The following is a 16,275-nucleotide window of genomic DNA, read 5'->3' as shown; positions in this document are numbered from 1 at the left end:
ATAAACAGGGTGAAATGCTGTATAAAACTGTTTAAAAAAAAGGCTATTCTCGATTGTGTATCTTATAAGTTGGACATACTAGTAAAAAATCTTACTTCAACGATATGGGATGAGAAATAGAAAAGTTTTTCAAAAAGAAACAAACCACTATGGCGACAGGTGTGAAAAATGATTGAATGAAATAACAGTATAAAATTGTACAAAGGCAAAAGCCTTTAAAATGACTTATTTTCGTCTACTTTTTATAAATCATACCTAGAATTACATATCACCAAGCATAACATTCTGACTTAATCGATTTGGGATGAAAAATGAAAAAGTTTATCAAAAAGAACAAAAACACGTTTGACAGCTATCTTGTACAACAGAAGAAAAGAGCTTAAAATTGTACCAACATTGTAAAAGGCCAAATACTTTAAATTGAATATTTTCTTCTAGTTTGTTTAAATCTATACTTAGATTAACATATTGCATAGCATAAAAAATCTTACTTCAAAGATATGGGATGAGAAATAAAATAGAAAAGTGTTTCAACAAAATACAAACCACTAGATTGAATGAAATAACAGTATAAAAAGTACAAATTGTACAAAGGCAAAATCCTTTAAAATACCTCATTTTCGTCTACTTTTTATAAATCATACATAGATTAACATCTCACCTAGCATAAAAATCTTACGTTATCAATATGTGATGCTTAATGAAGAAGTTTATAGAAAAATGCTTAGGGCCTTTCAATTTTTCAAAAATTATCGAAAATGAACGAATCCAGTGTTCTCTTTCAAACTCCGATAAATTAATAATTTATTAGAACAATAACTACCAAAACCTAAAGAATTATCAACACAGAAAATAAATACTTATTTTTAATCACACAAAAAATATTCAATATGTCTTTTTTCGGCGACCGACTTTGCTCACTACGTTAAGTTCGTAACATTGCGCTTTCAGGCATTCATTGCTCTGCAAACTGACAACCGAGCGCTAAAACACTAATTAACACATTAAAATTGTTAATAACAATATCAAAATAATATAAACTTACCAGATCATGCTCAGAATACCCTACGACATCAAATATTAACGACTAATTACGAAGAATAATTGTTTGCTTTATAAGAAAATGGCCGACAGCAGCTGGAACAGGGAAGAATCTACAGGTACACCGGCATCTCCAAAATCAATGTCACGTGACCCGCGTCCGCCGATAGATATTATCGCATATCGCTATAGCGAAGACGAGAGATTCCAATTTGTGTTATCTATAGGTCTTTGTACAAATTAACCCTTTCCCTCTCAGAAGCAAAGTGAAAACTGTTATGTACAAATAGCATATTTCCAGAACAGCCTGCAAGTAACTCAAAGTCTGTTTAAGTTTCATGCTGTTTGCTGCTCAGCAGTATTTTTAAGGGTTAAAAGTGGAGCCTATAAAATATGAATCTGTTAAGAAAGGTCTTGAATGTATTTTGATTTTCTAAGGGACAATAAAATGTCAAAATGCATATTTGAGAGGAAAGGCTTAATGCATGTGCGTTGAATGTCTGCACAGGCTAATCAGGGACAACACTTTCCACTTTTATTGAAATTTAGCTTGAAATAAAGTCTCTTCAAAGCTAAACTCCAGTAAAGACCGAAAGCGTCATCCCTGATAAGCCTGTGCGAACTGCACACACTCATCGTGAATGACACTATAAGCACATGCATTAAGGCCAGTTTTCCAAGCACAATTCTCAATTAATGTCACTTGAACACTACTGTCACATAGTTTTTCAATTCAACCCTTTTGTTACAGAGCAGGAAGGCATCGGGGGTAGCATGGTTCACCAGAAAGGCGAGCAGGGCTCCAGCGTGGCCAGTGCTGGTTCCGGTTCCACAGTAGTTGTCGTCTGCTCGGTAGTGGGAGCCCTCCTGTTGCTTGTGATCATCGCACTTGCCGTGTATTTCTCTCGCAAGATGCAGCGACTGAAGAAAGAGTCACTCGGTGTGCACTTTGGCTCTGACAGCACTTTGAGCTATGGACCGCCTGCCGGTAGGTTGTTATCTAGAGTCTTCATAAAAGTGAGCCGTGCTCTGGTAAAACCTGACTTAACCCTTTCAGTGCGGGAACCGAATTTTGAAGGCCTTTGCAAACAGTTTGGATCCAGATGAGACGCCACTAAACATGGCGTCTCATCAGGATCCAAACTGTTTGCTATTCTGATAGTATTCTTTGAAAAAAAATGAAGAAAATGCTAATTTTAGAAATTCAGCAGACGACATTTTAGCAGACGACAAATTTTCCAGCATTCAAAGGGTTAACTAATGTGCATTAAGTGTCTTTCCATATTAGCCGTTGCTAATCAGTGACAACACTTTCTGCAGTTTTGTATTTTTAGTTTAAAGGAAGTCTCTTCTTACATAAAAACCAGTCCAAGCGGAAAGTGTTGTCCGTGGTTAGCCTGACTGCACTGGCTGATGTGGGGTGACACTTTCTGCACATGGATTCGGCCATGTTTTCAAAGAGAGCCACTCAGGACATGTATATTTTCTTTAACTCCAGTATTGATAAATCAAAAGCCAATTCAAGCTCAAACGAATCTCATAGTGAGACCAAAAACCTCAATACTGCAATAAACTTGTACTACTTCCTTTAGCTGGAGCATTGATATCTCAATAACTTCAGCATATGTCGGTACTTAATCCCTTGCAATATGGACATTTACCCTGTATAACTGGAGGAGGTTATTGACACCTCTGCATAAAAACTTTTAACAGGGGTAAATCATGTTCACCTTGTGATAATTGCGAAACAATTAAGAGACCCTAAACATATGTCAATACATGTAAGAAGATTTTAATAAACTTTGATTCTTTGAAAGAAAGGAATTCTGGCTTGAATGAGTTTTTGCAGAATTATGGCCTGTTGTCTGTTTTTTCGCTAAATAATATATTGTCCTGCAATTTTGTGTTTTCAAATTTCTATAACTGTATGAGGTATCTTGTTCCAACTTTCACAGTTGAATCGACTGAATATTAAGATGATGATACAGAAAGGGTCACATTGTAGTGCTTTGTCAGTTAATCCACTATGGAATATAAAGTCTTAAAATGTGTGCTTTTAGCGATTGTTACTGCATGGCAGATTTCGTTCAAACTTCCATAGCAATGACTTAAATGTGTAGACGATGGATAAGAAAGGAATTTATGCTGCAACCAGTTTTGGCTGAAATATGGCCCTTTTATTATTTGTCAAGCTAGGAATACATAGTGAATTCACCTGTAAAAAAATAATTGTGGGGGGAAGTGTCTATGACACATTTCTAGGTATTTCTTCATCTTTTTTATTTTTTAATATTTATTTTAACAGTTTTTATCCCCCAATCATGATAAACACAGAAGAGAATAAACCCTTGTCCCGATGGATTCATTAATGACAAATAGCTGGGGCATCCCTGTCCTTCTAACTAATTTCTAGTTAAAATATGTCACAAGGACATATTTTGATCTATTTAGTTGGCTGTTCATAACCTGATATTTCTACTTTCTACAGTTTAATAATTTAATGTCAACTATAGCTAAATGTAAGAAACTATGTTATTCCTAGATATGAGGATTTAAAATTAGTGTTTGTCACTCCTTTTGTGTTCATCTTATATTATTATCTTACTTTTCACAGCTGGCAGGATTTATATTAACAGATCATCCCTTTGTTATGATCCATGCTTTGATGGGTATATAATGCCTTTCAAATGTGTATATAATGCTTTTCAAAGGTTATTGGTATTGTTTGTAACAGATGTTTTCGGACACTCTAAGTTTTCGGACACCCCTTTTTTAAGCAAAAATAATTATTTTTCGTGACTCTTAATTTTCGGACACACGAGTTTTCGTCCATAATTAATGTCTCTAAGTTTTCGGACAGTATATTTTACAGCGCTATTTTACCAAATTTCGGTCCTGTTTTCGATGTCTAATGACTCTTCGATCATGGGGTTTTACAACCAGATTAACATCATAAAACATGTCAGGTGCATGCCTGAGGGCAACAGACCATTACATTTGCGTTATTGGGTAAATAACCTTGTAAACCGGTATTAAACAATGGTTTCGCCCGATAGAATAAGCGTTATGACAATTACCAGGGGTAGTGTCATTTAACAGTTCAATTATCTACCACAATGGCACTACCCCTTCTCAGTAAAATAACTGTGACAAATACTAAACGCTTCAAAGTGTGATGCACTCTATTGCAAGTTTTACGAACAATGGAAGGTGTTAGACAACAACTATCATAAATTAACAAACAAAGAATTCATTGTTTGCTTTTTTATTGCGTTAATTACAGGTTCATACTAGCGAGTATCGGTACATAACATGCTCATCTTTGAACTCGCTGGTCAAAGTACAGCCTTGTAGTAACTTTCTGTCAAATAAATTAAGCATTTAAAGTTATTTAAATGCAGTGCAAACATATATAACTGTAATTTATACTATACGGCATGGTATTTTACAAGCGCGTGCTATTACCGGTAGTCGTTGATACAATTGACGCTATTTTCGAACACTTGAATTTTCGACTCTAAGTTTTCGGACACATGTATTTTGTGAATATTTTTCGTATCTAAGTTTTCGGACACGAAAATTTTTTATTATTTTTAAATGTCCGAAAACATAGAGTAATTACGGTAATCACATGTCATGAAAAGACCCTCATATAAGCCATACAGTTTGTACATATAAAATAATTAGAAACTTGCGGAACTCCATAATAGAACATTGTAAAGTTATTTGTACAATTTGTTATTAAATATATTGTTACAACTCTATTCTGTGTTTGAGCTAATTCCCTTAAAGAAGTTTTATTCCCAAGGACCAGGAATTTCCTTTGTGAAAAATAATAAATAATATATTTAAGTATCTGTTCTAAAGAACCAGTCTAGGCAGAATGTGTTGTCACTGATTAACACATGCATTTTGCCTCATATTCCCAAAGTTAGGCTCAAATCTATTTTTACTCACCACAGGTGGAACTGTTGGCGTAGTAAACCCGACCTATGAGGCCCAGAATCTTCGCAATGAGGGCAGATACCCACACTTGAGTCAGCGCGCCACCCGACCCCCGTTACCACAACGACACGGTGCCACCTGTGAGGAGTTTGATGACATCACACATGAGAAACTGCAGGTTGCCATGGGGACGAGTACTGGCTGCTGCCCGACCTCTGAACCCTACCCAGAACCAGAGGAGGATCGGTACACGACCCTGAGCTCAGTTGCTGGAGGACAGAGGCGTGATCACCATGACGACAGTGGTGGGTAGCCAAGGGTCTAAATTGAACAGATTTTTTGTTCTTGTTAAGTTCTTTTTTATTGACTTAAAATATTTCAAAAAAAAAAAAAAAAAAAAAAAAAAAAAAAAAAAAATATCAAGTATTATTTGGCACATTTTAATGTGCACATTTTCATTGAATTGTATATATCATTATATATGTTTTTTGCAAACTTAAGAAACAATTCATTGCCATTTAGAAAAAGCTTACTTTAGATTTGAAGAAGTTTAAGAATCGTTTATTTATAGTCTTGGCAAACATCAAGCCAGATGTAGTCTGGGGAGCCTTTTTGTCCCCTACCGGTGAAACCGGAGGGCACTTATGGTTTGCGCTCTGTGTGTCAGTCTGTCTGTCAGTCCGTCACACTTTTCTGGATCCTGCGATAATTTTAAAAGTTCTTCAAATTTTTTCATGAAACTTTAGACATGGACAGATGACAATATGGAGAGTATTTACATCAATTCATTTTATTCCTTCGTCAAAAATTGTGGTTGCTATGGCATCAAATATATATTTAAAAAAATACTGACAAGGGTGGAGTTTCACCGGTAGGGGACAATATTGCTTGGCAATCTCTTGTTAAAACTAAAATTCAGTATTGTTAAAAATAAGTAACATAATTTAAGCCATGCTCTGTGAAAAGCGGGTTTAATGAATGAGCGTAAAGTGTCGTCCCAGATTAGCCAGTGCAGTTTGTACACGCTTATCAGGGACAACACTTGCCGTCTAACCTTGATTTTTGCTAAGAATACTAATTAAACGAAAAATATCAAAAAAGCGAAGTGTGGTCACTGATTAGCCGGTGCAGACTGCACAGGCTAAACTGGGACGACACTTAACGCACATGCATTAAACCCCCTTTTCACAGAGCACGGTCCATGTTCAAGTTTCTGTCCAGGTAGTGTTATAGACTTTCTGTAATGTTCTTTCCTGGTATACAGGTCATGCCCAAATGTTGAAGCGCTTTCCATTCTGTATGTTATGAGATGTGATATATATTTCAGATGTTGACTACAAACTGTATAAAGGAAAAATGTCGCCTACAAGTTTCAATAGCGACCAGTCTACCCAAGGGTCAAGGTCAGAGGGTCGTGGTGTGACAGGCTTTGTCAACAGTGCCTATGGTGAGTACACTGTCTCCAATAGTAACAACTTCCCTTGCCATTTGCTAAGTTGTCAGTTTAGTTTGTAATCTGCCTCGTTAGTTTTTATTTAAGTGTTAATTTTTAGTTTACAGCAAGTGGAAGATTATTGTGAAATCATGTATTAACATGGTAAACATTTTGTGAAATTTCATTGAAGAACATAATTGCACTGTAGGTAATTTAAGAAATGTCAATTGAAAAAAGTTTTTGTGGTACAATTTTTATTCATCGTCAAAGGCGGATGCATATAGAATTGGCGTTGTCTGGCAGTCTGTGATTTCGTCTGTCACAAAAAATTTGAAACTGGCAGGGGATATCAATTCAATGAATTTGTATGTTTATGCCCCCCCTTCGAAGAAGAGGGGGTATATTGTTTTGCACATGTCAGTCGGTCCGTTGGTCGGTCCGTCCGTCAACCAGATGGTTTCCGGATGATAACTCAAAAACGCTTAGGCCTAGGATCGTGAAACTTTATAGGTACATTGATCATTACTGGCAGATGACCCCTATTGATTTTCAGGTCACTAGGTCAAAGGTCAAGGTCACAGTGACTCGAAATAGTAAAATGGTTTCCGGATGATAACTCAAGAATGCTTATGCCTAGGATCATGAAACTTCATAGGTACATTGATCATGACTGGCAAATGACCCCTATTGATTTTCAGGTCACTAGGTCAAAGGTCAAGGTCACAGTGACTCGAAATAGTAAAATGGTTTCCGGATGATAACTCAAGAATGCTTACGCCTAAGATCATGAAACTTCAAAGGTACATTGAACATGACTGGCAGATGACCCCTATTGATTTCAGGTCACTAGGTCAAAGGTCAAGGTCACAGTGACTCGAAATAGTAAACTTCATAGATACATTGATCATGACTTGCAGATGAGCCCCTATTAATTTTCAGGTAACTAGGTCAAAGGTCAAGGTCACAGTGACTCAAAACAGTAAAATTGTTACCGGATGATAATAAGAATAATTAGGCCTAGGATCTTGAAACTTCATAGGTACATTGATCATGACTGGCATATGACCCCTATTGATTTTCGGGTCACTAGGTCAAAGGTCAAGGTCACAGTAACAAAAAACATATTCACACTATGGCTGCAACTACAACTGACAGCCCATATGGAGGGCATGCATGTTTTACAAACAGCCCTTGTTATATATTGAATTCAAAATGACAAGGCTTTCCTAGATGAAAATATTACGTTTCATGCATCATGTTTACAACCAAAGTTTTGTATCAGAAATTTAAAAAATCTATGACTTCAAGATCCAACAAATATACCTGGCCATTGGAATCCACAAAATTTCATGTCAATGAAATTAAAAGAATCCTTACTAATAAGTATGGCTAGTTAAATAGAGTAAGGACAGTTACTTATGCCTTTAATAATTGAGACATTTTGCTTTAAGCAACCACTGCTGAAAAGAGGTTATTGTGCTTAAGAGGGAATACATTAAATGAGATCAATTCAATGAGATCAATTCAATGAGATCAATTCAATGATATCAATTCAATGAGATCAATTCAATGAGATCAATTCAATGAGATCAATTCAATGATATCAATTCAATGAGATCAATTCAATGAGATCAATTCAATGAGATCAATTCAATGAGATCAATTCAATGAGATCAATTCAATGATATCAATTCAATGAGATCAATTCAATGAGATCAATTCAATGAGATCAATTCAATGATATCAATTCAATGAGATCAATTCAATGAGATCAATTCAATGAGATCAATTCAATGAGATCAATTCAATGAGATCAATTCAATGATATCAATTCAATGAGATCAATTCAATGAGATCAATTCAATGATATCAATTCAATGAGATATTTTCAATGTTATGTGCAGTATTGAAGGTCTATTATTTCAGCCAATAAATGGGGTGCAGAGAGACACCAGGATAGACTATAGACCATGTGGCATGTTTTCTACTTATTTGATCAGTGTACTCTGAGGTGTTGGGCAGAGTTAGGGCTTGAATGGGTCACTAGTATTATTTTGGCAATGGTGGCCCACCCTTGGTCTTTCGATACGTACAGCTTAGAGTGTACATATAAGCAATGTTCTAGGAAAACTGAGCTTAATGCATGTGCTTGAAGTGTTATCCCTGATTAGCCTGTGCACTCAACACAGGCTAATCATGGACAACAATTTTACCTTTGTTAAAAAAAGTGTCTTCTTAAAAAAAAAATCCAGATAAGGCTCATATGATATTTCTCATGTAAATCAAGTGCTTGGACTTATTCCTATCTCAGCTATTTCTCATGTAAATCAAGTGCTTTGACTTATTCCTATCTCAGCTATTTCTCATGTAAATCAAGTGCTTTGACTTATTCCTATCTCAGCTATTTCTCATGTAAATCAAGTGCTTTGACTTATTCCTATCTCAGCTTTTTCTCATGTAAATCAAGTGCTTGGACTTATTCCTATCTCAGAGCTTGGCTTTACTCAGTAATACCCTGCGATAATGGTGCATGCAGCTTGTGTTATACATATTTGTCAAGTGCGTAGGGGTTGTTTCCCTTAAGAGTTGTTAGTTGGTTTGCAGGCAATAGTGCAGCATTCAGGAAGGCGCTGTACTGGTATAAAAAATTCAAAAGATGAGATAGTATGTTTTTAAGCCTTTCTGCCATAAGATGCAAAGTGAAAATGGCTTTTGCAACCAGCATTAAACCAGAACAGCCTGCGAGTAACTTTGTTTTGTCTAGAATGTTATTTTATCAATTTGCACCAATCATCTAACCTATGTAAATACGACTTACCAGCGTAACAAACTTAATGCTTGTCCATTCAAAACATGTAATAAATTATTACATTTTAGAAACATAGATGCACTTTCTGTCACTTATTAAAATCAATATTAGTGATTGTTAATTTAACATCATTATTTGTTATTTGCAGATGAAGGGCCAGTCGCCAGATCGGTGGGCGGGGTTAACCAACCTCTCTACGACCTTGACCCTGAAGGTCATGTTGACCCTTACCCACCCACTGCGTCCCACCTTGATTATCCAACATCTGCAGATGCCACTTTCTCCCCACTTCCTGTCTTCTCCACACAAGCTCACGTTTCAAGAGCAACTGACCCTGTCTCCACGGAGACTGTGTCATTGCAACCTGGTGGCCTTGAGGGATCAGGTTCACAGGTTGACCCCTCTGTCTTCCTTGACAATGACCTTCAGAGATTGGTTGCTAACCGGGATTCTTCCAACTTTCCTGAATCAGCTGCCTGATTATATTACTGAACTGATTTAACATCAATTCATACAAGATTATCAAATGGACCTGATGGATTATCAATTCACAGTGCTGTAAATATGGCAGAAAAATAAATGTTTATGTGCTAAAAATAACAGGTATATATAAACAGGTATGTCTCTTTAATATGCACATTATTTACATCTTGTTTCATTTGTATTGGTATCAAGTATATTTATGTATACATGCATGTATATTTTGTTAAGGATGTTTAGTTTTGCATTAGACGCTGGAAGTCACTGTAACTTAGTTAAGATGCTGTTGTATTTTATGGGTTGCTTATTTTGTCTCTTAGAAAGCTGGAGGCGCCTGACTGAAGTCTCCATCCTCTGAGCACATTTCATTATTATAGAGATATTTTATACCATACTTAGGCTATTTTTCACATTGTTTTACTATATTTTTTTAATGCACACATATTTTGTTAAAGAACCATCACAAATCGAAATGCACTGGTGAGTTTCCTACTACAAAGCATTCAAATTTCAAGTTGTCACATTTGCAACTCTAGTTCCAAGAAAAAAAACTCACATGGTGATATTTCATGTTGTAGATAGTATGCTTGCTGGTAAATTTGAATCTGTATATGTGATATTTAATTATTTCCCACTTAGTTTACAATGCTTTACTTAACTCCCAGAAGATTCACACTGTCAAAAGATCAGTCACTTTAAATTGAATCAACCAATTCATTGGTAAAGTGAAAGCGATCCATGCATTTTAGAGTTATTTGCCCTTGATCATAGCTATCTGACATATGTGAGCAACACATACCTGAGATATTTGCCCTTGAAAATAGCTATCTGACAAATGTGATTCACACATTTTAGAGTTATTTGCCCTTGATCATAGCTATCTGACAAATGTGATCCACACATTTCTGAGTTATTTGCCCTTGAACATAGCTAACTGAGAAATGTGATCCACACATTCCGGAGTTATTTGCCCTTGAAAATAGCTATCTGACAAATGTGATCCACACATTTCTGAGTTATTTGCCCTTGAACATAGCTAACTGACTAATTTGATCCACATATTCACGAGTTTGTTGCCCTTGACAGGCTGTCAAGCGGTCATACTTTTTCCTACTTTTTCCTACTATTTCCTACTTTTTCATCAGGATCCTACTTTTTCCTATTTTTTTACCAAATCTTCCTACTATTCCTACTTTTTCATTTTCAATGGAGAATTTTTTTTTTTTAAAGAGTTTATTTAGTAAACTTGCAGGATGAATGAATCTATGGCATGACTGTATCCATGTTAATGTGCATTCATCTAGATGAGACCTGACAACCCATGCTGACTGTCTGCTAGCACCTCTTCAGGAGCATAAATATTTATTTCTTATGTAACTTTTAAAATTATTGACAAGTTTTTTTTAAAGTAACAATAGTGCCTTGTTTACTTCCTTAGCATTTGTACACTGCAGACTTCACTACCTTATACAGTTCCCAGTGATGCAAGAGCTGAGGGAACCCATTGTTTATTCCAGTTTTATTTTGTTTCCATTGACAACAATTTGACCAAACCTTATGCATGTTTACATGATATTGCTGTTTGGAATGTAGAGATATAGAGATACATGTATTGAAAGAGTGGTTATGTAATATGGAATTTATTACACAAGTTATTGGAAAAAAGATAAAACTGATGCTTTGCCGAGTTTTCATCATTTACAAATATAATGTAATAAATTCTGTATTACATGACAACGGATATGATGTTCTATTGATATCATAGGTACATCATGTTTAGTAATTAAAGATAAATGCACAGAGCCTAAATGCCCTGATACATTTTTATGCTCCCGGTAGGGTGGCATATTGCAGTTGTACTGTCAGTCCGTTTGTCTGTCTGTCTGTGTGTGTGTGTCCGTCCGAAAACTTTAATATGGGCCATAACTTTTGCAATATTGAAGATAGCAACTTGATATTTGGCATGCATGTGTATCTCATGAAGCTGCACATTTTGAGTGGTGAAAGGTGAAGGTCATCCTTCAAGGTCATAAGTTAAAAAATACAATCCAAGGGAAGTAATAAGCTTTAAAAGGGAGATAATTTAAACCTGCCAAATGACATATTGAAATTTTATTTCAAAGCTGCGCAATAGTGGGCATTGTGTTTCGGATAAACACAATTCTTGTCTAATGATGCCATAGATAGTGAGGTAACTTCAAGGTGTTAAAGCGAAGTATTAAAATTATTAAACGGCATTATTACACTCCCGCAAAGTCATCAATAATGTAAAAGCCATTATTTGAAACTGGAATAAACAATGTAGTGCAACTGTACATTGCCCAATCAATGCTGTCATAAAAGATGTCAGGTGATAAGGTCCTATCTCCAGTTGCATAATCTGCTCTGCAATGACCAGTCATTTTGAATGTAACTTAAGTCATTATAACTGCACCCTTTTGTCAATTTAAAGGTTTCACAATGTAGCTGTAGCAGAGCATTTGCACTGCTTTATATACTAGTATTAATCTTGTACAACAAGTTGGTGTATCACTAAATAAATTTGGTCTTCTGCTTAAGGATATAACATGCACAAATTGCACAATATAATTACCATTTTTATATCGATACACAGAAGACCTCTAACCACTTATTTGATGATACACCAAAATGAACAGCATCTTATTACATGTATACTTCTTTATCAGGGTAGCTTTGCTTGAAACTTAATTATCATAGATACACTATAAGTGCTAAAATTCCTAGTGGGAAAACAAAGTTTAACCCTTCATGGATGGAGAAGTTGGACAACAGTGGAAAAACACTGGGATCATGGTGCAAGAGAGATACCGGCAATGAGTTTGCAAGATATTGTACTGTCTGAATGAAGTCCATCTTGTAGTAATTCTGGTGCTAATCAACTTATAAGTCATGCAGATGGATAAAAACACAAGGAAAACATGAAATACATGCATGATAATTCACAAAAGCGTTTGTTTGGAAGTGCCCAAAAGCCAAGCAGCTCTCAGGGTTGTGGGGATAAATCTATCTGTATGCAAGTACATCCATCACACATGGAACAGGTACAAAAGGCTGAAATCTTCTGGGCCCTTAAGGTAGCTTCAAGTGGGTATCCATACAGAACATGTGATGGCACTCCTGCTCTGTTTCAAGCTATGTTTCCTGGACCTGTGTATAAAAAATAAGTATTATGTATTCCTACTTTTGAGGGAAAAGTTCCTACTTTTTCCTACTTTTTTCCTACTTTTCTTGCAAAAGTAGTTCCTATTTTTTCCTACTTTTTGAAAAAAGGTCACTTGACAGCCTGCCTTGAACATAGCTATCTGACAAATGTGATCCAGACATTCCCGAGTTATTTGCCCTTGAACATAGCTAACTGACAAATGTGACCCACACATTCCTGAGTTAGTTGCCCTTGAACATAGCTAACAGACTAATGTGATCCACATATTCACGAGTTTGTTGCCCTTGAACATAGCTGACAAATGTGATACACATTCCTGAGGTATTTGCCCTTGAACATAGCTGACAAATGTGATCCACACATTCCTGAGGTATTTGCTCTTAAAAATAGCTATCTGACAAATGTGATCCACACATTCCTGAGGTATTTGCCCTTGAACATAGCTAACTGACATATGTGGTCCACAAATTCCTGAATTATTTTCCATTGAACATAGCTAACTGACAAATGTGATCCACAAATTCCTGAGTTATTTGGCCTTGAAAATAGCTATCTTGAAAATGTGATCCACACATTCCTGGGGTATTTGCCCTTAAACATAGCTATCTGACATATGTGATCCACACATTCCAGAGTTATTTGCCCTTAGACATAGCTAACTGACTAATGTGATCCACACATTTCTGAGTTATTTGCCCTTGAACATAGCTAACTGACTAATGTGATCCACATATTCCAGAGTTAGTTGCCCTTGAACATAGCTATCTGACAAATGTGATCCACACATTCCTGAGGTATTTGCCCTTGAACATAGCTGACAAATGTGATCCACATATTTCTAAGATATTTGCCCTTAAACATAGCTATCTGACATGTGACCCACACATTCCTGAGATATTTGCCCTTGAACATAGCTATCTGACAAATGTGATCCACACTTTCCTGAGGTATTTTCCCTTGAACATAGCTGACAAATGTGATCCACACATTCCTGAGGTATTTGCCCTTGAACATAGCTGACAAATGTGATCCACACATTCCTGAGGTATTTTCCCTTGAACATAGCTGACAAATGTGATCCACACATTCCTGAGGTATTTGCCCTTGAACATAGCTGACAAATGTGATACACATTCCTGAGGTATTTGCCCTTGAACATAGCTATCTGACAAATGTTATCCACACATTCCTGAGGTATTTGCCCTTGAACATAGCTGACAAATGTGATCCACACATTCCTGAGGTATTTGCCCTTGAACATAGCTGACAAATGTGATACACATTCCTGAGGTATTTGCCCTTGAACATAGCTATCTGACAAATGTTATCCACACATTCCTGAGGTATTTTCACTTGAACATAGCTGACAAATGTGATACTTATTCCTGAGGTATTTGCCCTTGAACATAGCTATCTGACAAATGTTATCCACACATTCCTGAGGTATTTGCCCTTGAACATAGCTGACAAATGTGATCAACACATTCCTGAGGTATTTGCCCTTAAAAATAGCTGACAAATGTGATTCACACATTCCCGTGTTATTTGCTCTTGAACATAGCTCGCTTTCAAAGCATTTCTCGGGCACGAGTCTCTAAGACAAAGCTCTTGCTATATAGTGCTATTAATTTTTGAAAGAAAAAAAATGTGTTTCGTCATACAATTATTTGTTATGGATGCATGATTTACTTAAGCTTCTGTCATTTATTTTTATGCCCCCTTTCGAGGAAAAGGGAATATATAGATTTTGCACTGTCTGTCTGTAAGTCTGTCAGTCTGTCTGTCTGTCACACTTTTCGTGTCTGCTCTCTTTTTCAAATACTTTTCATCCCATCTTTACCAAACTTGGTCAGAAGCTGTATCTAGACAATATCTAGGTCAAGTTCGAATATGGGTCATGCCAGGTCAAAAACTAGGTCATGGGGTCACTTCCTGCATTTCAAGGTTTTAGCATGGTAAAATGCTAATAACTTCTATCAAAGCGTTTATAGGGGGCATGTGTCATCCTATGGCGACAGCTATTGTAAATTTCTTTTTTTTCCGATAAACAAGCTTTTGAAAATGTAGTTTTATACCATTAAGTAAAATGTAAATACTGTACATTATGATTTTTATTATGATTGTTACATATTTTACACACTCACGATCATGTTATATCTACTGAACTCATGTTTTATACATTCCCAATCATTTTATATCTACTGAACTGTGCAGTTTGTTTGTAAAGTCCCTATTTTGTAAATGTTTGGTGCATCTAAATGTGGATTTGTTAGATAAAGGTGCTTTGAAACAGAAAAAAGTTGTTTTTAATCCAGCTCTCTTGACATAATTGAATATAATATTGAAGTATATGTCATATGTATATCCTCATGACTATAAGCCACTTTGAATGTGTTCACATATAAAATGCAGTACATATAAAATACATGGGATTGCAATACACATAAATTGTTAATACACACAACATGGTAAAACACAGTTGATTCCAGTCCACACATTAATACAATGCTTGTGACAATTTAATAAACACAGCTGTTTAATATACATATTATTGCATTACACATGCAAAGCATTGAAATATACATAAAATTGCAGAAGAGTTATTGACACTCTTTGCTGATTGAAATGCTTGACAGCACAAACTTGAATATAGGATTTTTATGCCCCCCTTCGAAGAAGAGGGGGTATATTGCTTTGCTCATGTCGGTCGGTCTGTCGGTCCGTCAACCAGGTGGTTGTCAGACGATAACTCAAGAACGCTTGGGCCTAGGATCATGAAACTTCATAGGTACATTGATCATGACTCGCAGATGACCGCTATTGATTTTGAGGTCACTAGGTCAAAGGTCAAGGTCACGGTGACCCGAAATAGTAAAATGGTTTTTGAATGATAACTCAAGAACGCATACGCCTAGGATCATGAAACTTCATGGGTAGATTGATCATGACTCGCAGATGACCCCTATTGATTTTGAGGTCACTAGGTCAAAGGTCAAGGTCACGGTGACCCGAAATAGTAAAATGGTTTCCGGATGATAACTCAAGAATGCATACGCCTAAGATCATGAAACTTCATAGGTAGATTGATCATGACTCGCAGATGACCCCTATTGATTTTGAGGTCACTAGGTCAAAGGTCAAGGTCACGGTGACCTGAAATAGTAAAATGGTTTTCAGATGATAACTCAAGAACACATATGCCTAGGATCATGAAACTTCACAGGTAGATTGATCATGACTCGCAGATGACCCCTATTGATTTTGAGGTCACGAGGTCAAAGGTCAAGGTAACGGTGACCCGAAATAGTAAAATGATTTTCGGATGATAACTCAAGAACGCTTTTGCCTAGGATCATGACACTTCATAGGTACATTGATCGT

The 16,275-nt window shown here is 36.2% G+C and overlaps 1 protein-coding gene and 1 long non-coding RNA gene across 7 annotated transcripts in view; both read left to right on the top strand.

Annotated features, from left to right (window-relative positions):
* Positions 1 to 10,773, top strand: part of LOC127867569 (multiple epidermal growth factor-like domains protein 10) — a 28,687-nt gene extending 17,914 nt beyond the window's left edge. Inside the window, exons 14-17 of one of the 2 annotated variants that reach the window (XM_052408841.1) lie at positions 1,793 to 2,029; positions 5,004 to 5,291; positions 6,314 to 6,433; positions 9,379 to 10,773. In XM_052408841.1, coding sequence (XP_052264801.1) covers positions 1,793 to 2,029; positions 5,004 to 5,291; positions 6,314 to 6,433; positions 9,379 to 9,710 — 977 coding nt within the window. In that variant the 3' untranslated portion in view covers positions 9,711 to 10,773. Of the gene's footprint in view, positions 1 to 1,792; positions 2,030 to 5,003; positions 5,292 to 6,313; positions 6,434 to 8,347; positions 8,508 to 9,378 lie in introns of those variants that run through there. The other variant, XM_052408842.1, reaches the window with a different exon arrangement.
* A 2,429-nt stretch (positions 10,774 to 13,202) lies between these two features.
* Positions 13,203 to 15,171, top strand: LOC127867576 (uncharacterized). 5 transcript variants are annotated; one of them, XR_008043565.1, is made up of 4 exons: positions 13,230 to 13,264; positions 13,891 to 13,939; positions 13,989 to 14,237; positions 14,285 to 15,171. It is a non-coding gene; the product is annotated as an uncharacterized LOC127867576 (long non-coding RNA). The 5 variants fall into 5 exon arrangements; XR_008043564.1 differs by lacking the exon at positions 13,891 to 13,939 and having other exon boundaries at positions 13,203 to 13,264; XR_008043561.1 differs by lacking the exons at positions 13,230 to 13,264; positions 13,891 to 13,939 and adding an exon at positions 13,533 to 13,688 and having other exon boundaries at positions 14,285 to 15,170.
* Positions 15,172 to 16,275: the final 1,104 nt, after the last annotated feature.

The sequence above is a fragment of the Dreissena polymorpha genome, chromosome 2, assembly GCF_020536995.1.
Source record: "Dreissena polymorpha isolate Duluth1 chromosome 2, UMN_Dpol_1.0, whole genome shotgun sequence".
Lineage (NCBI taxonomy): Eukaryota > Metazoa > Mollusca > Bivalvia > Myida > Dreissenidae > Dreissena > Dreissena polymorpha.
This window is presented reverse-complemented; position numbering and strand designations above follow the sequence as displayed.